Source organism: Panulirus ornatus, chromosome 5, assembly GCF_036320965.1.
Source record: "Panulirus ornatus isolate Po-2019 chromosome 5, ASM3632096v1, whole genome shotgun sequence".
Classification (NCBI taxonomy): domain Eukaryota; kingdom Metazoa; phylum Arthropoda; class Malacostraca; order Decapoda; family Palinuridae; genus Panulirus; species Panulirus ornatus.
Genome location: NC_092228.1, coordinates 18,347,763 through 18,371,874, shown reverse-complemented (window position 1 = coordinate 18,371,874; position 24,112 = coordinate 18,347,763). Strand labels below are relative to the sequence as shown.

The 24,112-nt window shown below is 39.8% G+C and overlaps 1 protein-coding gene across 1 annotated transcript in view; it reads left to right on the top strand.

Annotated features, from left to right (window-relative positions):
- LOC139748610 (MAP/microtubule affinity-regulating kinase 3-like) overlaps positions 1-24,112 on the top strand; it is a 370,334-nt gene that overhangs the window by 123,153 nt on the left and 223,069 nt on the right. Inside the window, exons 5-9 of the mRNA XM_071661752.1 lie at positions 3,543-3,605; positions 3,729-3,851; positions 6,894-7,086; positions 13,645-13,865; positions 14,194-14,406. Coding sequence (XP_071517853.1) covers positions 3,543-3,605; positions 3,729-3,851; positions 6,894-7,086; positions 13,645-13,865; positions 14,194-14,406 — 813 coding nt within the window. The remainder of the gene's footprint in view (positions 1-3,542; positions 3,606-3,728; positions 3,852-6,893; positions 7,087-13,644; positions 13,866-14,193; positions 14,407-24,112) is intronic.

Sequence of the window (24,112 nt, the reverse complement as noted above, 5' to 3'; positions counted from 1 at the left end):
ACTTGATCAAACCACCTCACACCACACATTGTCCTCAAACATATCATTTCCAGCACATCCACCCTCCTGCGCACAACTCTATCCATAGCCCACGCCTCGCAACCATACAACATTGTTGGAACCACTATTCCTTCAAACATACCCATTTTTGCTTTCCGAGATAATGTTCTCGACTTCCACACATTCTTCAAGGCTCCCAGGATTTTTGCCCCCTACCCCACCCTATGATTCACTTCCGCTTCCATGGTTCCATCCGCTGCCAGATCCACTCCCAGATATCTAAAACACTTTACTTCCTCCAGTTTTTCTCCATTCAAACTTACCTCCCAATTGACTTGACCCTCAACCCTACTGTACCTAATAACCTTGCTCTTATTCACATTTACTCTTAACTTTCTTCTTTCACACACTTTACCAAACTCAGTCACCAGCTTCTGCAGTTTCTCACATGAATCAGCCACCAGCGCTGTATCATCAGCGAACAACAACTGACTCACTTCCCAAGCTCTCTCATCCCCAATAGACTTCATACTTGCCCCTCTTTCCAAAACTCTTGCATTTACCTCCCTAACAACCCCATCCATAAACAAATTAAACAACCATGGAGACATCACACACCCCTGCCGCAAACCTACATTCACTGAGAACCAATCACTTTCCTCTCTTCTTACACGTACACATGCCTTACATCCTCGATAAAAACTTTTCACTGCTTCTAACAACTTGCCTCCCACACCATATATTCTTAATACCTTCCACAGAGCATCTCTATCAACTCTTATCATATGCCTTCTCCAGATCCATAAATGCTACATACAATTCCATTTGCTTTTCTAAGTATTTCTCATACATTCTTCAAAGCAAACACGTGATCCACACATCCTCTACCACTACTGAAACCACACTGCTCTTCCCCAATCTGATGCTCTGTACATGCCTTCACCCTCTCAATCAATACCCTCCCATATAACTTACCAGGAATACTCAACAAACTTATACCTCTGTAATTTGAGCACTCACTCTTATCCCCTTTGCCTTTGTACAATGGCACTATGCATGCATTCCACCAATCCTCAGGCACCTCACCATGAGTCATACATACATTGAATAACCTTACCAACCAGTCAACAATACAGTCACCCCCTTTTTTAATAAATTCCACTGCAATACCATCCAAACCTGCTGCCTTGCTGGCTTTCATCTTCCGCAAAGCTTTTACTACCTCTTCTCTGTTTACCAAATCATTTTCCCTAACCCTCTCACTTTGCACACCACCTCGACCAAGACACCCTATATCTGCCACTCTATCATCAAACACATTCAACAAACCTTCAAAATACTCACTCCATCTCCTCACATCACCACTACTTGTTATCACTTCCCCATTAGTGCCCTTCACTGAAGTTCCCATTTGCTCCCTTGTCTTAAGCACTTTATTTACCTCCTTCCAGAACATCTTTTTATTCACCCTAGAATTTAATGATACTCTCTCACCCCAACTCTCATTTGCCGTCTTTTTCACCTTTTGCACCTTTCTCTTGACCTCCTGTCTCTTTCTTATATACATCTCCTACTCAATTGCATTTTTTCCCTGCAAAAATTGTCCAAATGCCTCTCTTCTCTTTCACTAATAATCTTACTTCTTCATCCAACCACTTACTACCCTTTCTAATCAACCCACCTCCCACTCTTCTCATGCCACAAGCATCTTTTGCGCAATCCATCACTGATTCCCTAAATACATCCCATTCCTCCCCCACTCCCCTTACTTCCATTGTTCTCACCTTTTTCCATTCTGTACTCAGTCTCTCCTGGTACTTCCTCACACAAGTCTCCTTCCCAAGCTCACTTACTCTCACCACCCTCTTCACCCCAACATTCACTCTTCTTTTCTGAAAACCCATACAAATCTTCACCTTAGCCTCCACAAGATAATGATCAGACATCCCTCCAGTTGCACCTCTCAGCACATTTACATCCAAAAGTCTCTCTTTCGCATGCCTGTCAATTAACACGTAATCCAATAATGCTCTCTGGCCATCTCTCCCACTTACATACGTATACTTATGTATATCTCGCTTTTTAAACCAGGTATTCCCAATCCCCATTCCTTTTTCAGCACATAAATCTACAAGCTCTTCACCATTTCCATTTACAACACTGAACACCCCATGTATACCAATTATTCCCTCAACTGCCACATTACTCACCTTTGCATTCAAATCACCCATCACTATAACCTGGTCTTGTGCATCAAAACCACGAACACACTCATTCAGCTGCTCCCAAAACACTTGCCTCTCATGATCTTTCTTCTCATGCCCAGGTGCATATGCACCAATAATCACCCATCTCAGATGTAAAGTAATGATCATTATGTGTAGGAAATAAGCTCCTGGGTTCAGTGTGAGAGGTGAACATGAGAATTGACATTATCCCTAACATGTGAGTGGAGTCCCATATAAGGAGAATAGTTAAGAAGACAAACTATTTGTTAGCAAATATTAGATAAGTTTTCAAGTACATGAATAAGAAAATGTTTAGTAAGCTATGCATCTCCTCAATAAGACCAAAATTAGAAGATACTTTTCAGTTTTAGTCACTGCTCATAAGGAAGGTCAGAGGGCTTACAGAGAGAAGGTCCAGAGGAAGGCAACAAAGATGGCACCAAAATTAAGAGAGATGAGTTACAGGAAAAGTTTAGTGGCATTACATTTACACACTTTGAAAAATAGAAGGTTGAGAGAAGACTTAGTCACAGCCTGTAAGTCCTTCAAACAGATTTATGATGTAGACAATGGAGAGTTCTTCAAAGGTGTAGGGATAGAATAACCAGAGGACATCACATGAAATTTAGAAAGAACCATATGAAAAAAGATGTAGATAAGTAAATACTGGTTTAGTATAAGTGTGGGGGATGAATGGAATAAGATGATTGAGGATATGGTTGATGCAGATATCATACATAAATTTTATTAGTTTTAAAACAGTAAAGAATTGTTAAAGAGATGGTCCCGAGAAATTTAAAGCTCCATCCTCATATAGTAAAAGATACATGAGGTCAATCAGTATGAATAATAGAACGTGAAAAATCTAACCTCTCTAATTTGGCTTCCAAAGTACCTAGCATTAGCTGGATTCTGATAATTCCTTTCTTTTTGAAAATTGTCATATAGTTCCTTGCACAGCACATCATTGCCTGGTATAATTTCAGTGGTGACTGGTTAAGAGTGTTTTGGAAGATATTTCCAGGGCATATGAAGGGAAGATAATGAAAAAGTCACAGAAAGCCAGGAATATCTAAAATTAGCTAGTTTTAAAACAAGAAACTGAAAGCATGGGAGATTAGTGCTACACTGAGTAAAATGTAATAGTATCAGAAATTGCTGGTTTTCACTTGGAGCTGAATGTTAGAATATGACATGAGAGTTTTTATGGTATTTTCTTGCTTTGAATGTTTTTAGTGAGATTAAAAGCACAGCTTGATTTTTTTTTTAATTGTTATGGTATGTAATTTTAATTCTAACTTTATATTTTTGCAGCTGTTTCGAGAGGTGCGAATTATGAAAATTCTAGATCATCCAAACATCGTCAAACTCTTTCAAGTATGTTGGAAAGTATTTTCTTGTGTTTTGACTTCTATTCTTTTTTTAAGTGATTTCTTACTGTTGAGACAAAAAATCAGTCTGTATTTGAAATTATAGATATTCCATTTCATCTTCTTTTAGGTAATAGAAACAGAAAAGACGTTATATTTGGTAATGGAATATGCTAGTGGTGGAGAGGTTTTCGATTACTTGGTCTTCCATGGCAGAATGAAGGAAAAGGAGGCACGGGCGAAATTCAGACAGGTGAGTTGAAATGCATGATTTACATTTTAATGCTTAAGTTGTTTGTTCATCTATATGACCTTTTTGATTTTTATAGATCTTCAGGATCAGGGATTTCAGTTAATAATAGGTATAACCAGGTAGCCCATGCCCCCAATTTATACCTTTGGTTGCACATTCACCCTGTTATGTATTCACTTTCCATAGCACCAAAATTAAATTCTTTGCTAAGAACTGCTAAGGAACTCGTTTCTCTCCACCCAAAGATCTCTCATATCTTCACTTTTCTCATTATTAGTTGCAAGAGAACTGATGAATAATCATTCATCACAAACTACTTTTAGTTTATTTCATGTCTTCCATGAGCTCAGTTCCTTATAGTTTAAGGCACTTCCATATCTCCTCCTTCATCAGAAGTGCCACCTCTCCCTTTGCTCTTGATTTTACATTAACTGCAATTTCCTGTTCCCACTCATTAGTTGCCTGATGTGACTTACACAAGGTACATGAATGAAACTTACTTTCCTACCCCAAGAGGTATTTTTTAGCAAAATGATCATATGCATATATGCTGCAAAACCTTCAGATTAATAGATTCCCATTATTTTAACAAATTGGAAATTCAGTCTGAAGTGTTTAATGATATAGTAAAGTTGCAAGGCAGATGAATGTAGTGCAGCCTCTAGAAAGAGTTTGTGGGTAACACCTGAACTCTTAGAAAGGCATCTTTGGATAGTAAGAAATGAATAAGCAAAAAATGCCAGGAGTTTTTATACTTCTCTGCCATTGTGTGAGCACATTGCAAGTAAAGTCATCTTTGGCAAGGCTGTATTGCCATCATTAGATGGAAAGGAGTACAGTCTTGTTAAGGACCTTGTTGCACCAAATGAGTCCCAGCTCTTGCATTGAGTGCAGTCTTGAAGCTGTAGGAGTCCAATAAAAGAGGTCATAGGGTTTTAAAATTTAGATCATGCTTTTAAAAAAACATGATTGTTGTAAATTGGCTGCCCACCCACCTCAGTGCAGTTCACTCAAAATCTTACCATACCAATATAGAGGAAAGTATGCTTCTATTCTGTTTTCATTACTTGTTAATGGTATGCTTATATTCTTTAAGAATTTTTTTCTCTCTTGGGAGGGTCATCTTTCGTGAATTGCACTGCTGATAAGCCTTCGACTGATTATTGCAAATGCCTTATATAGTTTGTATTTAGAAATCGAAGACAAGGGTAAACAGCAAGGTAGCAAGTCAGGGACCTACTGTTGGTAGCTCAGACAGTTTCCTCATCCCTTGGACCTACTGTTGGTAGCTCAGACAGTTTCCTCATCCCTTGGACCTACTGTTGGTAGCTCAGACAGTTTCCTCATCCCTTGCCCTTACATTTTCAACTTCATGGTAAGCATCAAAGTATTGTGAGGGTAGTGCATAATTTTTTGCACTGTCTGGCTGGTAAAGAAAATATATACAGGCAATGTATAGAAATAACAGGAAAGATTGGGTGATGCTTGACAAAAGTTGAGAATAAATGAAATTAAGAGGGAAAATGAGAAGTATTTAGGGAAGTAGTCTTGACATGTGCAAGAGAAGTGTGTGATAAGCAGAGAGTGGGAGATGGGTAGTCAAGAAGGTGAGTAAGTGGAAGGATAAAGAAATTAAGCTGTTGATGAAAGACAAGAGAGGTGTGTAGGCTTTTATTTACAGGGAAAGTGTACGACTGAGTGGGAAATTTAAATGAGAAAGAAGCAGGAGATCCAGAGGAAGATAAATGAGTTGAAGAAGAGGGTCAGGGTGAGGAAATATCAGCAAACTTAAGGGATTACAAGAAAATATTTTGAAAGTTAAAAGTGAGGAGAATAAGAAAACAGTTGGGAGTGTTAGGGAAGGGAGCAGATGGGGAAGTGGTAACAGGCAGAGATTAGGTGAAGAGGAGATGGAATGGGTATTTTGAAGAACTGTTGAATTTGTTCATTCGTTCCAATTCACTCTATTCCTTGCACGCCTTCCACCCTCCTTTCACTTCTCACTGCTTCTAGCAGCTTTTCTACCTCACTGTATTTTCTTAAGACCTTCCACAAAGTATCCCTATCAACCCTATCACATGTTGCATTTTAGAAAGGTTTAATATTGATCACTGGTCATGTGACTCCTCTCCTTACACAATTTGTGGGAAGCATTAGCCAGGTACATGCTGTATGTCCAAGCCATGATGGCAAGGACTCGTACAGACAAGTTGTGGGGTTGGCTGAAATAGTACCCATAAAATGGAAAGAGGACAGCAATATCATAGTAAACAGAAAGGAATGGTTGGAGAGAGGTAATGCCTGCAGAACTAATGAGTCAGAAGGCTTTAGATTCCAGTCTGTCGTATGGAGATAAGAACCACTCTAGATATGTGAGCAATACTCCATACTGGGGTGAATACTACCTTTTTAGATATGAAATAGCTGTAAGAAAGAAAAAGAAAAAGCACCCATGCCAGCAATATCATAGGAAACAGAAAGGAATGGTTGGAGAGAGGTAATGCCTGCAGAACTAATGAGTCAGAAGGCTTTAGATTCCAGTCTGTCGTATGGAGATAAGAACCACTCTAGATATGTGAGCAGTACTCCATACTTGGGTGAATACTACCTTTTTAGATATGAAATAGCTGTAAGAAAGAAAAAGAAAAAGCACCCATGCAGCAACTCTTACTTTTTGGAAGCAGATTTTTTTATAGTGTGTGGTTATTAGGATAGAGTGGAAGATATGGTTATGTCCAGCATGTATTATGCTTTTGCAAAATTACACTAAGGTGATTTGAAATAGAACATTGGCAAATGAGGAAGATTTGGAAAATGATGTAGGTAAGATATAATTTAAATGCTATGAATAAGATATGAAAACAGGAATGACTTGAATTCATATAAGCAGGCATTCTTTGTACTGCTCTTGTTTATAGCTGCATAATTTTGATTGATGTAAACATTAGTTAATTGGGATTTTTACTTCTTGAATAGCTTTTGTGTGAAATGTATTATTTGACCATTTACTATATTTATTTTGTCATTTCTGACTATTTTCAGATTGTGTCTGCTGTACAGTACTGTCACCAAAAGAAGATAATTCATAGAGATTTAAAAGCAGAAAATTTACTCTTAGACTCTGAAATGGTGATCAAAATTGCAGATTTCGGCTTCAGTAATGAATTCACTCCTGGAAATAAGTTAGACACATTTTGTGGTAGTCCGCCATATGCAGCCCCAGAGCTCTTTCAAGGTTAGTCTTTTCAAGATTCACTTTTTACATATTTAATGGCATTATTTCATCATGTTTGTGATTATGAATATTCAGCATTTAGAGCTAGATGGTATGTGCATAATGCCCTTTCATGATATATGCTGATGAAACTGAGATTTTTGAAAACTTTATTGCACCTCAAGAACTGGATGTTTTAGAAATACTGTATCATAAGAAATGAAGTTTTTAGAACATGATGAGAAGGTTAGTGTTCATAACTGCTAAGGAGGAGAAGAGGTATGGTTGTCAGTGATGTGATAGGGGGAAGAGTGCAGGAGAGAAATAGAAAAAGATCTGAAAGTGAGGATTGTTTGTGCTGCAAAGTCTTTATCCCATTTTAAGTATGCTTATGCATTTCCAAAAAGATTTTGTGTAGATTAATCATATGACTGCTCACTGATTAGTTGACTGCAGCTTGTTTAATAGATGCCCTAGGTATAGTTATAATTTATTTTTTATACCCAGTTTATCCTGTTTTAAGTATGATTATGCATTGCCAAAAAGATTTTGAGTAAATTTATCATATGACTGCTCACTGATCTGTTGGCATTAGTGCTTATATAGTAGATACCCTAGTTATAGTTATGATTTATTTTTGTTTATACCCAGTTGCCTCCTTTGCCATAGTGAGATATTGCGAGGAACAAAAAACAGCCTAATTGCACACATTCACTCGTGCTGTGATGTTTAAAATCTTGAAATCAGCTTCCACGATTCACAGCCAAACCCTCTCAGACTGCTCCATGGTTTACCTTGACTCCTACATATCCCCTGGTTCAGTCCATGGATAGCACAGTGCTTTCTCATATATGCTACATCTGTCTGTTTCATCTAGTCCCATGCATTCCCATTACTCTCTTGAATGTTAGCTATTGTTACCCCCAAAATTCCTTCCCTCCATCCTTCCACTTCCTTCTTGGTCTTTCCCTCCACATTGCTTCCTCCATTTCTGACTTATATGCCCTCTTAGTCTATCTTTCTTCATTCATCCTCTTCATGGCTCAGAGTCATTTCAGCAGACCCAGGTAAGCTCTCCGAGAGTCAGACTGCACTTGGTGCCACACCTTTCTCCTTCACTGCCATTTGTTATATGATCAACCCACTTCACACTTTTCTACCCAATGATTATCTTTAGCCCCCATGGTTGCTTACACTGCCATGTCCACTCCCAAGTCCTAATGCATTCCATTTACAACATATCCATCCTCTTGCAAGAGCATAAAACTCAGATCCATACAATACTGTTCTGACTGCTATACCTTCAGACGTGCCTGTCTTTAACAAACTCCTTAATGCACCCCATTATTTTCATCCCCCTTGATTTCATCCTCTGCCATACCCACATCCAGGTACCTAACGCTCTCCACTACCTTAAGGTTTTCGGCATTTATATATTATGATCCTGTTTTGTTTCCCTGCTGCACCTCATATCATTGCATTTGTTCATTTAGATGCTCAGATATGTAATGCAATGAATTGAAGTATGTATTGATATTGAAGTTTAGATTCATATCTAGGAAAGCAGATAATGTCTCTCTCATATAAACCATATTTCTCGCATACAAGACAGAATTTACTTTACGAGTTCTTTTTAGACATTGGTCACAGAATGGTTGAAACCCAGCTTCACTGCTTTAGAAATAGCTTAAAGGATAAGCTGTTAGTTGAGATGACCTTTAAATCAGACACTTGAATTTTGTTTGCTCTATAAAAGCAAATTAGCTGAAATTAGAATACCGCCAGGAAATGAAATACAGATGATTGAGAAAGGAAGAGTGAAAAAAGAGAATTGATGTAATATGAGTTTATGTTGTACAGTGCGTTACATCTCTACTTCTGAACTTCTGATGTAGTATTCACTTCTTGAACAGAGTAGTTGATTCATGCTAAACACCACTATTTAGTTCCTTAGCTACTCATCTATGTTTGTTTTTATATATCTATCTACATATTTTTCTCTACTTTTATCTATATCTATTTATCTATCTACTCATTACTTTATTCCCAATTTATTGGGGTGGGTTAAGTGCATACAGGCGCCGCAACATCACTCTGACACTTCCTAAAATTCATGTCCACTGTTTCAAAGTCATTTATAGACCTCTACATTTATAAAAGCCCTTTTTACTTTTCCTTCTACTCATAATTGATTTATCAGTTGAGACCAAAGTATCCTTTTATTATTATGATTATGCAACCCCAGGACTTCTTTAATATGCTTCTGGAACTTCAAGGCTGGGCACTTGGAAGTTGCTGGGAAATGATGAACATCATTGGAGTGAGAAGTTCCTTGATTAGACATATCACAGCTATTTTCCTATGTTTAATGTGCTTTCTTTGAAAATATATATATTATTATTATTATTATTTTGCTTTGTCGCTGTCTCCCGCGTTTGCGAGGTAGCGCAAGGAAACAGACGAAAGAAATGTCTCCATGTGATGTCTCCATGGTTGTTTAATTTGTTTATGGATGGGGTTGTTAGGGAGGTAAATGCAAGAGTTTTGGAAAGAGGGGCAAGTATGAAGTCTGTTGGGGATGAGAGAGCTTGGGAAGTGAGTCAGTTGTTGTTCGCTGATGATACATCGCTGGTGGCTGATTCATGTGAGAAACTGCAGAAGCTGGTGACTGAGTTTGGTAAAGTGTGTGGAAGAAGAAAGTTAAGAGTAAATGTGATTAAGAGCAAGGCTGTTAGGTACAGTAGGGTTGAGGGTCAAGTCAATTGGGAGGTGAGTTTGAATGGAGAAAAACTGGAGGAAGTGAAGTGTTTTAGATATCTGGGAGTGGATCTGGCAGCGGATGGAACCATGGAAGCAGAAGTGGATCATAGGGTGGGGGAGGGGGCGAAAATTCTGGGGGCCTTGAAGAATGTGTGGAAGTCGAGAACATTATCTCGGAAAGCAAAAATGGGTATGTTTGAAGGAATAGTGCTTCCAGCAATGTTGTATGGTTGCGAGGCGTGGGCTATGGATAGAGTTGTGCGCAGGAGGATGGATGTGCTGGAAATGAGATGTTTGAGGACAATGTGTGGTGTGAGGTGGTTTGATCGAGTGAGTAACGTAAGGGTAAGAGAGATGTGTGGAAATAAAAAGAGCGTGGTTGAGAGAGCAGAAGAGGGTGTTTTGAAGTGGTTTGGGCACATGGAGAGGATGAGTGAGGAAAGATTGACCAAGAGGATATATGTGTCGGAGGTGGAGGGAACAAGGAGAAGAGGGAGACCAAATTTGAGGTGGAAAGATGGAGTGAAAAAGATTTTGTGTGATCGGGGCCTGAACATGCAGGAGGGTGAAAGGAGGGCAAGGAATAGAGTGAATTGGAGCGATGTGGTATACCGGGGTTGACGTGCTATCAGTGGATTGAATCAAGGCATGTTAAGCGTCTGGGGTAAACCATGGAAAGCTGTGTAGGTATGTATATTTGCGTGTGTGGACATGTATACACATGTGTATGGGGGGGTTGGGCCATTTCTTTCGTCTGTTTCCTTGCGCTACCTCGCAAACGCGGGAGACAGCGACAAAGTATAATAAAAAAATAAAAAAAAAACATATGTATATATATATATATATATATATATGTGAGAAACTGCAGAAGCTGGTGACTGAGTTTGGTAAAGTGTGTGAAAGAAGAAAGTTAAGAGTAAATGTGAATAAGAGCAAGGTTATTAGGTACAGTAGGGTTGAGGGTCAAGTCAATTGGGAGGTGAGTTTGAATGGAGAAAAACTGGAGGAAGTGAAGTGTTTTAGATATCTGGGAGTGGATTTGGCAGCGGATGGAACCATGGAAGCGGAAGTGGATCATAGGGTGGGGGAGGGGGCGAAAATTTTGGGAGCCTTGAAGAATGTGTGGAAGTCGAGAACATTATCTCGGAAAGCAAAAATGGGTATGTTTGAAGGAATAGTGGTTCAAACAATGTTGTATGGTTGCGAGGCGTGGGCTATGGATAGAGTTGTGCGCAGGAGGATGGATGTGCTGGAAATGAGATGTTTGAGGACAATATGTGGTGTGAGGTGGTTTGATCGAGTAAGTAACGTAAGGGTAAGAGAGATGTGTGGAAATAAAAAGAGCGTGGTTGAGAGAGCAGAAGAGGGTGTTTTGAAATGGTTCAGGCACATGGAGAGAATGAGTGAGGAAAGATTGACCAAGAGAATATATGTGTTGGAGGTGGAGGGAACGAGGAGAAGAGGGAGACCAAATTGGAGGTGGAAAGATGGAGTGAAAAAGATTTTGTGTGATCGGGGCCTGAACATGCAGGAGGGTGAAAGGAGGGCAAGGAATAGAGTGATTTGGAGCGATGTGGTATACCGGGGTTGACATGCTGTCAGTGGATTGAATCAAGGCATGTGAAGCGTCTGGGGTAAACCATGGAAAGCTGTGTAGGTATGTAGATTTGCGTGTGTGGACGTATGTATATACATGTGTATGGGGGTGGGTTGGGCCATTTCTTTCGTCTGTTTCCTTGCGCTACCTCGCAAAACGCAGGAGACATCGACAAAGTATAAAAAAAAAAAAAAATACATATATACACATGTACGTAATTCATACTTGCTGCCTTTATTCATTCCTGTCGCTACCCCGCCACACGTGAAATGACAACCCCTTGCACGTGCATGAGGTAGCACTAGGAAAAGACAGCAAAGGCCACATTCGTTCAAACTCAGTGTCTTGCTGTCATGTATAATGCACCAAAGTCAGAGCTCCCTCTCCACATCCAGGCCCCACAGACCTTACCATGGTTTACCTTAGGTGCTTCACATGCCCTGGTTCAGTCCGTTGACAGCACATCTACCTCGGTATACCACATCCTTCCAATTCACTCTATTCCTTGCATGCCTTTTACCCTCTTGTATGTTAGGGCCCCGATTGCTCAAAATCTTTTTCACTCCATCCTTCCACCTCCCATTTGGTCTCTTGCTTCTCCTTCTTCACTCCACCTCTGATACATATATCCTCTTTGTCAATCTTTCCTCACTCTTTTTCTCCATGTGTCCAAACCAATTCGACAGCTCTCTCAACCATACTCTTTCTATTACCACACATCTCTCTTACCCTTTCATTACTTACTCGATCAAACCACCTCAAACCACATATTGTCCTCAAACATTTCATTTCCAACATATCCACCCTCCTCCGCAGAACCCTATCTATAGCCCATGCCTCGCAGCCATATAACATTGTTGGAACCATTATTTCTTCAAACATACCCATTTTTGCTCTCCAAGATAACATTCTCGCCTTTTACACGTTCTTCAAAGCTCCCAGAACCTTCGCCCCCTCCCCCACCCTGTGACTTACTTCCGCTTCCGTGGTTCCATCCGCTGGTAAGTCCAGTTCCAGATATCTCTAAAACATTTCACTTCCTCCAGTTTTTCTTCATTCAAACTTACCTCCCAATTAACTTGTCCTTCAACCCAACTGAACTTAATAACCTTGCTGTTATTCACATTTACTCTCAACTTTCTTCTTTCACACTCTTTACCAATCTCAGTCACCAACTTCTGCAGTTTCTCACCCGAATCAGCCACCAGTGCTGTATCATCAGCGAACAACAACTGACTCACTTCCCAAGCCCTCTCATCCAGAACAGACAGCATACTTGCTCCTCTCTCCAAAGCTTGCATTCCCCACCCTAACCACCCCATACATAAACAAAGTATACAACCATGGAGACATCACACACACCTGCCACAAACAGACATTCACTGAGAACCAATCACTTTCCTCTCTTCCTACTCTTACACATGCCTTACATCCTTCGGTAAAGACTTTTCACTGCTTCTAGCAACTTACCTCCCACATCAAATACTCTTAAAAACTTCCACAAAGCACCTCTATCAACCCAGTCATATCAAATGCACACCCTATCCTGAGTCTGGTACCCATTTTATTGACCATCCCCTAGGGATGAATGAACAGCAGGGTTGACTGTGGACCTACTGCTGTAAGCAGGATTCATACCATTGCGCTTGACCCTGGGCGACCAGTGAATGTGTCTTGGTTAGGAACTGCTACACCATGGGAGAAATAAGAAACATGTTTAGAATTTCCAAAAAAAACAATTAGAATAATACTCAATGTGATTGAAAACAGTACCAGATGAACCAAGATTGGATAATTATGTAATGTAGGTGGCAGCTGAGGAGATTCTTGTTCGTCAAGCAAGATGTGCAGTGAGAATTTTACACTGTCCTTGGTATTATGGCTAAATCTTATTGTAGGTACTTGAAGGTAGTTAGATAGTTGCTACTCATTCTCTCTCTCCCCCACCCCTCTTCCATAGAATCTTGTAAAATGTGATCCACTAGATGATATTTTTATTTAGCTGTGATTTCCCAGATTGTATTCCCATTGCTGAATGGAGGCCAGTTGTAAGAAAATGTTAATAAAAGCAGTTATTCCTTGTGTAATGTTTTCTGTAACTTTTATATGGTGATGTGTAGAAGAGTTGATTGTGCCATACATTAGCAGACTTACAGGTAATTCTCAGTTTGTTCTTAAGTATACTAGACAACTGAATTTATTATAACTTTTTGTATTGGCAGGAAAAAAATACGATGGTCCAGAGGTAGATGTGTGGTCGTTGGGTGTAATTCTCTACACCTTAGTTTCTGGCTCACTTCCATTTGATGGATCTAACTTAAAAGAGCTTCGAGAACGGGTACTAAGAGGGAAATATCGTATACCCTTCTACATGTCTACTGATTGTGAGAATCTGCTCAAGAAGTTCTTGGTGCTTAATCCAGCACGTAGGGCATCATTAGAGGTAAGTGTGACATTTTTTTGTTTTGGGCTGAATGGCTTTAGGTGCTTAAAGAATTAAAAGGAAAATTACATTGATAAAATTTATCAGTGAAAACAATGATAAAAGATGCAAATAACAACTTCTCACTGGAAGATAACTAGAGAAGGTCTCTGGGGAAATGCAAGAAGTGTTTGAGAAATTTAGATAGTGTTTGATGAAAAAATTTGCAGGGAAAAGATTTGAGCAGGAACCCATGAAAATGGGGTCGTGGGATGACACCAGTATCCATTGTGAAAGGGATCCTCATGTATTGTATACTGATAATCTTTTTTTTTTTTTTCATTTCCAGACTATAATGAAGGATAGATGGATGAATATTGGTTATGAAGATGATGAACTAAAGCCCTATGCTGAACCTCCAATGGATTATGATGACATTAAAAGAATTGAGATCCTTAACGAAATGGGATACTCACGGTCGGAAATTGAGGAGAGTTTGAAAAGTCAGAAGTATGATGACGTTTATGCTACCTACTTACTTTTGGGTAGAAGATCCTCGGATGTGAGTATTGTACTCAGTCATTATGGTGATTTAGGGAGTGTTTCATGATTTTTATTGTTATCACTTCATTTTTTGTGAGATGATGTGCATATATTTGTGCATGAAATTACTTTTGTAATTTTAGAAATATGACCAGTGTATTAGGTAATTTTTCATCAAAAACATGCATTGCTTCAGATTTTTCATGAATAGAATTGTGCTTAATCTTTTGCTACCATGCTTATAGTAGTTTGATTGTTTCTTTAAGAACTTCTTGAAAGTAGAATTTCTAAGATTCATTTAATGAAACCCTATTAACATGCATGTTGAGAAATTGATCAGAAAAATTAATGGTATGTAGAATATTCATGGGAACATCTTTAATCTTTATATTATTATTAATTTTATTATTATTATTTTTTTTTTATTATTTTGCTTTGTCGCTGTCTCCCGCGTTTGCAAGGTAGCACAAGGAAACAGACGAAAGAAATGGCCCACCCCACCCCCATACATAATGTATATACATACACGTCCACACACGCAAATATACATACCTATACATCTCAATATTCCCTGGGGATAGGGAGAAAGAATACTTCCCACGTATTCCCTGCATGTCGTAGAAGGTGACTAAAAGGGGAGGGAGCGGGTGGCTGGAAATCCTCCCCTCTCGTTTTTTTTTTTTAATTTTCCAAAAGAAGGAACAGAGAATTGGGCCAGGTGAGGGTATTCCCTCAAAGGCCCAGTCCTCTGTTCTTAACGCTACCTCGCTAATGTGGGAAATGGCGAATAGTTTGAAAGAAAAAGAAAAGAATACATCTCAATGTACACATATATATACACACACAGACACATACATATATACCCATGCACACAATTCACACTGTCTGCCTTTATTCATTTCCATCGCCACCTCGCCACACATGGAATACCATCCCCCTCCCCCCTCATGTGTGCGAGGTAGCACTAGGAAAAGACAACAAAGGCTCCATTCGTTCACACTCAGTCTCTAGCTGTCATGCAATAATGCCCAAAACCACAGCTCCCTTTCCACATCCAGGCCCCACAGAACTTTCCATGGTTTACCCCAGACGCTTCACATGCCCTGATTCAATCGACTGACAGCACGTCAACCCCGGTATACCACATCAATCCAATTCACTCTATTCCTTGCCCTCCTTTCACCCTCCTGCATGTTCAGGCCCCGATCACACAAAATCTTTTTCACTCCATCTTTCCACCTAAAATTTGGTCTCCCACTTCTCCTCGTTCCCTCCACCTCCGACACATATATCCTCTTGGTCAATCTTTCCTCAATCATTCTCTCCATGTGACCAAACCATTTCAAAACACCCTCTTCTGCTCTCTCAACCACGCTCTTTTTATTTCCACACATCTCTCTTACCCTTACATTACTTACTCGATCAAACCACCTCACACCACACAATGTTCTCAAACATCTCATTTCCAGCACATCCACCCTCCTGCGCACAACTCTATCCATAGCCCACGCCTTGCAACCATACAACATTGTTGGAACCACTATTCCTTCATACATACCCATTTTTGCTTTCCGAGATAATGTTCTCGACTTCCACACATTCTTCAAGGCTCCCAGGATTTTCGCCCCCTCCCCCACCCTATGATTCACTTCTGCTTCCATGGTTCCATCCGCTGCCAGATCCACTCCCAGATATCTAAAACACTTCACTTCCTCCAGTTTTTCTTCATTCAAACTTACCTCCCAATTAACTTGTCCTTCAACCCAACTGAACTTAATAACCTTGCTCTTCACATTTACTCTTAACTTTCTTCTTTCAGACACTTTACCAAACTCAGTCACCAGCTTCTGCAGTTTCTCACATGAATCAGCCACCAGCGCTGTATCATCAGCGAACAACAACTGACTCACTTCCCAAGCCCTCTCATCCAGAACAGACAGCATTACTTGCTCCTCTCTCCAAAGCTTGCATTCCCCACCCTAACCACCCCATACATAAACAAAGTATACAACCATGGAGACATCACACACACCTGCCACAAACAGACATTCACTGAGAACCAATCACTTTCCTCTCTTCCTACTCTTACACATGCCTTACATCCTTCGTAAAAGACTTTTCACTGCTTCTAGCAACTTACCTCCCACATCAAATACTCTTAAAAACTTCCACAAAGCACCTCTATCAACCCAGTCATATCAAATGCACACCCTATCCTGAGTCTGGTACCCATTTTAATTGACCATCCCCTAGGGATGAATGAACAGCAGGGTTGACTGTGGACCTACTGCTGTAAGCAGGATTCATACCATTGCGCTTGACCCTGGGCGACCAGTGAATGTGTCTTGGTTAGGAACTGCTACACCATGGGAGAAATAAGAAACATGTTAGAATTTCCAAAAAAAACAATTAGAATAATACTCAATGTGATGAAACCAGTAACAGATGAACCAAGATTGGATAATTAATGTAATGTAGGTGGCAGCTGAGGAGATTCTTGTTCGTCAAGCAAGATGTGCAGTGAGAATTTTACACTGTCCTTGGTATTATGGCTAAATCTTATTGTAGGTACTTGAAGGTAGTTAGATAGTTGCTACTCATTCTCTCTCTCCCCCACCCCTCTTCCATAGAATCTTGTAAAATGTGATCCACTAGATGATATTTTTATTTAGCTGTGATTTCCCAGATTGTATTCCCATTGCTGAATGGAGGCCAGTTGTAAGAAAATGTTAATAAAAGCAGTTATTCCTTGTGTAATGTTTTCTGTAACTTTTATATGGTGATGTGTAGAAGAGTTGATTGTGCCATACATTAGCAGACTTACAGGTAATTCTCAGTTTGTTCTTAAGTATACTAGACAACTGAATTTATTATAACTTTTTGTATTGGCAGGAAAAAAATACGATGGTCCAGAGGTAGATGTGTGGTCGTTGGGTGTAATTCTCTACACCTTAGTTTCTGGCTCACTTCCATTTGATGGATCTAACTTAAAAGAGCTTCGAGAACGGGTACTAAGAGGGAAATATCGTATACCCTTCTACATGTCTACTGATTGTGAGAATCTGCTCAAGAAGTTCTTGGTGCTTAATCCAGCACGTAGGGCATCATTAGAGGTAAGTGTGACATTTTTTTGTTTTGGGCTGAATGGCTTTAGGTGCTTAAAGAATTAAAAGGAAAATTACATTGATAAAATTTATCAGTGAAAACAATGATAAAAGATGCAAATAACAACTTCTCACTGGAAGATAACTAGAGAAGGTCTCTGGGGAAATGCAAGAAGTGTTTGAGAAATTTAGATAGTGTTTGATGAAAAAATTTGCAGGGAAAAGATTTGAGCAGGAACCCATGAAAATGGGGTCGTGGGATGACACCAGTATCCATTGTGAAAGGGATCCTCATGTATTGTATACTGATAATCTTTTTTTTTTTTTCATTTCCAGACTATAATGAAGGATAGATGGATGAATATTGGTTATGAAGATGATGAACTAAAGCCCTATGCTGAACCTCCAATGGATTATGAGACATTTAAAAGAATTGAGATCCTTAACGAAATGGGATACTCACGGTCGGAAATTGAGGAAGAGTTGAAAAGTCATAAGTATGATGACGGTTTTATGCTACCTACTTACTTTTGGGTAGAAGATCCTCGATGTGAGTATTGTACTCAGTCATTATGTGATTTAGGGAGTGTTTCATGATTTTTATTGTTATCACTTCATTTTTTGTGAGATGATGTGCATATATTTGTGCATGAAATTACTTTTGTAATTTTAGAAATATGACCAGTGTATTAGGTAATTTTTCATCAAAAACATGCATTGCTTCAGATTTTTCATGAATAGAATTGTGCTTAATCTTTTGCTACCATGATTATAGTATTTTGATTGTTTCCTTTAAGAACTTCTTGAAAGTAGAATTTCTAAGATTCATTTAATGAAACCCTATTAACATGCATGTGAGAAATTGATCAGAAAAATTAATGGTATGTAGAATAATTCAAGGGAACATCTTTAATCTTTATATTATTATTAATTTTATTATATTATTTTTTTTTTATTATTTTGCTTTGTCGCTGTCTCCCGCGTTTGCAAGGTAGCACAAGGAAACAGACGAAAGAAATGGCCCACCCCACCCCCATACATAATGTATATACATACACGTCCACACACGCAAAAATACATACCTATACATCTCAATATTCCCTGGGGATAGGGGAGAAAGAATACTTCCCACGTATATCCCTGGCATGTCGTAGAAGGCGACTAAAAGGAGGAGCGGTGGCTGGAAATCCTCCCCTCTCAGTCGTTTTTTTTTTTTTTAATTTTCCAAAAGAAGGAACAGAGAATTGGGCCAGGTGAGGGTATTCCCTCAAAGGCCCAGTCCTCTGTTCTTACGCTACCTCGCTAATGTGGGAAATGGCGAATAGTTTGAAAGAAAAAGAAAAGAATACATCTCAATGTACACATATATATACACACACAGACACATACATATATACCCATGCACACAATTCACACTGTCTGCCTTTATTCATTTCCATCGCCACCTCGCCACACATGGAATACCATCCCCCTCCCCCCTCATGTGTCGAGGTAGCACTAGGAAAAGACAACAAAGGCTCCATTCGTTCACACTCAGTCTCTAGCTGTCATGCAATAATGCCCAAAACCACAGCTCCCTTTCCACATCCAGGCCCCACAGACCTTACCATGGTTTACCTTAGGTGCTTCACATGCCCTGGTTCAGTCCGTTGACAGCACATCTACCTCGGTATACCACATCCTTCCAATTCACTCTATTCCTTGCATGCCTTTTACCCTCTTGTATGTTAGGGCCCCGATTGCTCAAAATCTTTTTCACTCCATCCTTCCACCTCCCATTTGGTCTCTTGCTTCTCCTTCTTCACTCCACCTCTGATACATATATCCTCTTTGTCAATCTTTCCTCACTCTTTTTCTCCATGTGTCCAAACCAATTCGACAGCTCTCTCAACCATACTCTTTCTATTACCACACATCTCTCTTACCCTTTCATTACTTACTCGATCAAACCACCTCAAACCACATATTGTCCTCAAACATTTCATTTCCAACATATCCACCCTCCTCCGCAGAACCCTATCTATAGCCCATGCCTCGCAGCCATATAACATTGTTGGAACCATTATTTCTTCAAACATACCCATTTTTGCTCTCCAAGATAACATTCTCGCCTTTTACACGTTCTTCAAAGCTCCCAGAACCTTCGCCCCCTCCCCCACCCTGTGACTTACTTCCGCTTCCGTGGTTCCATCCGCTGGTAAGTCCAGTTCCAGATATCTCTAAAACATTTCACTTCCTCCAGTTTTTCTTCATTCAAACTTACCTCCCAATTAACTTGTCCTTCAACCCAACTGAACTTAATAACCTTGCTGTTATTCACATTTACTCTCAACTTTCTTCTTTCACACTCTTTACCAATCTCAGTCACCAACTTCTGCAGTTTCTCACCCGAATCAGCCACCAGTGCTGTATCATCAGCGAACAACAACTGACTCACTTCCCAAGCCCTCTCATCCAGAACAGACAGCATACTTGCTCCTCTCTCCAAAGCTTGCATTCCCCACCCTAACCACCCCATACATAAACAAAGTATACAACCATGGAGACATCACACACACCTGCCACAAACAGACATTCACTGAGAACCAATCACTTTCCTCTCTTCCTACTCTTACACATGCCTTACATCCTTCGGTAAAGACTTTTCACTGCTTCTAGCAACTTACCTCCCACATCAAATACTCTTAAAAACTTCCACAAAGCACCTCTATCAACCCAGTCATATCAAATGCACACCCTATCCTGAGTCTGGTACCCATTTTATTGACCATCCCCTAGGGATGAATGAACAGCAGGGTTGACTGTGGACCTACTGCTGTAAGCAGGATTCATACCATTGCGCTTGACCCTGGGCGACCAGTGAATGTGTCTTGGTTAGGAACTGCTACACCATGGGAGAAATAAGAAACATGTTTAGAATTTCCAAAAAAAACAATTAGAATAATACTCAATGTGATTGAAAACAGTACCAGATGAACCAAGATTGGATAATTATGTAATGTAGGTGGCAGCTGAGGAGATTCTTGTTCGTCAAGCAAGATGTGCAGTGAGAATTTTACACTGTCCTTGGTATTATGGCTAAATCTTATTGTAGGTACTTGAAGGTAGTTAGATAGTTGCTACTCATTCTCTCTCTCCCCCACCCCTCTTCCATAGAATCTTGTAAAATGTGATCCACTAGATGATATTTTTATTTAGCTGTGATTTCCCAGATTGTATTCCCATTGCTGAATGGAGGCCAGTTGTAAGAAAATGTTAATAAAAGCAGTTATTCCTTGTGTAATGTTTTCTGTAACTTTTATATGGTGATGTGTAGAAGAGTTGATTGTGCCATACATTAGCAGACTTACAGGTAATTCTCAGTTTGTTCTTAAGTATACTAGACAACTGAATTTATTATAACTTTTTGTATTGGCAGGAAAAAAATACGATGGTCCAGAGGTAGATGTGTGGTCGTTGGGTGTAATTCTCTACACCTTAGTTTCTGGCTCACTTCCATTTGATGGATCTAACTTAAAAGAGCTTCGAGAACGGGTACTAAGAGGGAAATATCGTATACCCTTCTACATGTCTACTGATTGTGAGAATCTGCTCAAGAAGTTCTTGGTGCTTAATCCAGCACGTAGGGCATCATTAGAGGTAAGTGTGACATTTTTTTGTTTTGGGCTGAATGGCTTTAGGTGCTTAAAGAATTAAAAGGAAAATTACATTGATAAAATTTATCAGTGAAAACAATGATAAAAGATGCAAATAACAACTTCTCACTGGAAGATAACTAGAGAAGGTCTCTGGGGAAATGCAAGAAGTGTTTGAGAAATTTAGATAGTGTTTGATGAAAAAATTTGCAGGGAAAAGATTTGAGCAGGAACCCATGAAAATGGGGTCGTGGGATGACACCAGTATCCATTGTGAAAGGGATCCTCATGTATTGTATACTGATAATCTTTTTTTTTTTTTTCATTTCCAGACTATAATGAAGGATAGATGGATGAATATTGGTTATGAAGATGATGAACTAAAGCCCTATGCTGAACCTCCAATGGATTATGATGACATTAAAAGAATTGAGATCCTTAACGAAATGGGATACTCACGGTCGGAAATTGAGGAGAGTTTGAAAAGTCAGAAGTATGATGACGTTTATGCTACCTACTTACTTTTGGGTAGAAGATCCTCGGATGTGAGTATTGTACTCAGTCATTATGGTGATTTAGGGAGTGTTTCATGATTTTTATTGTTATCACTTCATTTTTTGTGAGATGATGTGCATATATTTGTGCATGAAATTACTTTTGTAATTTTAGAAATATGACCAGTGTATTAGGTAATTTTTCATCAAAAACATGCATTGCTTCAGATTTTTCATGAATAGAATTGTGCTTAATCTTTTGCTACCATGCTTATAGTAGTTTGATTGTTTCTTTAAGAACTTCTTGAAAGTAGAATTTCTAAGATTCATTTAATGAAACCCTATTAACATGCATGTTGAGAAATTGATCAGAAAAATTAATGGTATGTAGAATATTCATGGGAACATCTTTAATCTTTATATTATTATTAATTTTATTATTATTATTTTTTTTTTATTATTTTGCTTTGTCGCTGTCTCCCGCGTTTGCAAGGTAGCACAAGGAAACAGACGAAAGAAATGGCCCACCCCACCCCCATACATAATGTATATACATACACGTCCACACACGCAAATATACATACCTATACATCTCAATATTCCCTGGGGATAGGGGAGAAAGAATACTTCCCACGTATTCCCTGCATGTCGTAGAAGGCGACTAAAAGGGGAGGGAGCGGGTGGCTGGAAATCCTCCCCTCTCGTTTTTTTTTTTTAATTTTCCAAAAGAAGGAACAGAGAATTGGGCCAGGTGAGGGTATTCCCTCAAAGGCCCAGTCCTCTGTTCTTAACGCTACCTCGCTAATGTGGGAAATGGCGAATAGTTTGAAAGAAAAAGAAAAGAATACATCTCAATGTACACATATATATACACACACAGACACATACATATATACCCATGCACACAATTCACACTGTCTGCCTTTATTCATTTCCATCGCCACCTCGCCACACATGGAATACCATCCCCCTCCCCCCTCATGTGTGCGAGGTAGCACTAGGAAAAGACAACAAAGGCTCCATTCGTTCACACTCAGTCTCTAGCTGTCATGCAATAATGCCCAAAACCACAGCTCCCTTTCCACATCCAGGCCCCACAGAACTTTCCATGGTTTACCCCAGACGCTTCACATGCCCTGATTCAATCGACTGACAGCACGTCAACCCCGGTATACCACATCAATCCAATTCACTCTATTCCTTGCCCTCCTTTCACCCTCCTGCATGTTCAGGCCCCGATCACACAAAATCTTTTTCACTCCATCTTTCCACCTCCAGTTTGGTCTCCCACTTCTCCTCGTTCCCTCCACCTCCGACACATATATCCTCTTGGTCAATCTTTCCTCAATCATTCTCTCCATGTGACCAAACCATTTCAAAACACCCTCTTCTGCTCTCTCAACCACGCTCTTTTTATTTCCACACATCTCTCTTACCCTTACATTACTTACTCGATCAAACCACCTCACACCACACAATGTTCTCAAACATCTCATTTCCAGCACATCCACCCTCCTGCGCACAACTCTATCCATAGCCCACGCCTTGCAACCATACAACATTGTTGGAACCACTATTCCTTCATACATACCCATTTTTGCTTTCCGAGATAATGTTCTCGACTTCCACACATTCTTCAAGGCTCCCAGGATTTTCGCCCCCTCCCCCACCCTATGATTCACTTCTGCTTCCATGGTTCCATCCGCTGCCAGATCCACTCCCAGATATCTAAAACACTTTACTTCCTCCAGTTTTTCTCCATTCAAAGTTAACTCCCAATTGACTTGACCCTCAACCCTACTGTACCTAATAACCTTGCTCTTCACATTTACTCTTAACTTTCTTCTTTCAGACACTTTACCAAACTCAGTCACCAGCTTCTGCAGTTTCTCACATGAATCAGCCACCAGCGCTGTATCATCAGCGAACAACAACTGACTCACTTCCCAAGCTCCCTCATCCACAACAGACTGGATACTTGCCCCTCTTTCCAAAACTTTTGCATTCACCTCCCTAACAACCCCATCCATAAACAAATTAAACAACCATGGAGACATCACACACCCCTGCCGCAAACCTACATTCACTGAGAACCAATCACTTTCCTCTCTTTCTACACGTACACATGTTTTGAAATGGTTTGGGCACATGGAGAGAATGAGTGAGGAAAGATTGACCAAGAGGATATATGTGTCGGAGGTGGAGGGAACGAGGAGAAGTGGGAGACCAAATTGGAGGTGGAAAGATGGAGTGAAAAAGATTTTGTGTGATCGGGGCCTGAGCATGCAGGAGGGTAAAAGGAGGGCAAGGAATAGAGTGAATTGGATCAATGTGGTATACCGGGGTTGACATGCTGTCAGTGGGTTGAATCAGGGCATGTGAAGCGTCTGGGGTAAACCATGGAAAGCTGTGTAGGTATGTATATTTGCGTGTGTGGACGTATGCATAAACATGTGTATGGGGGTGGGTTGGGCCATTTCTTTCGTATGTTT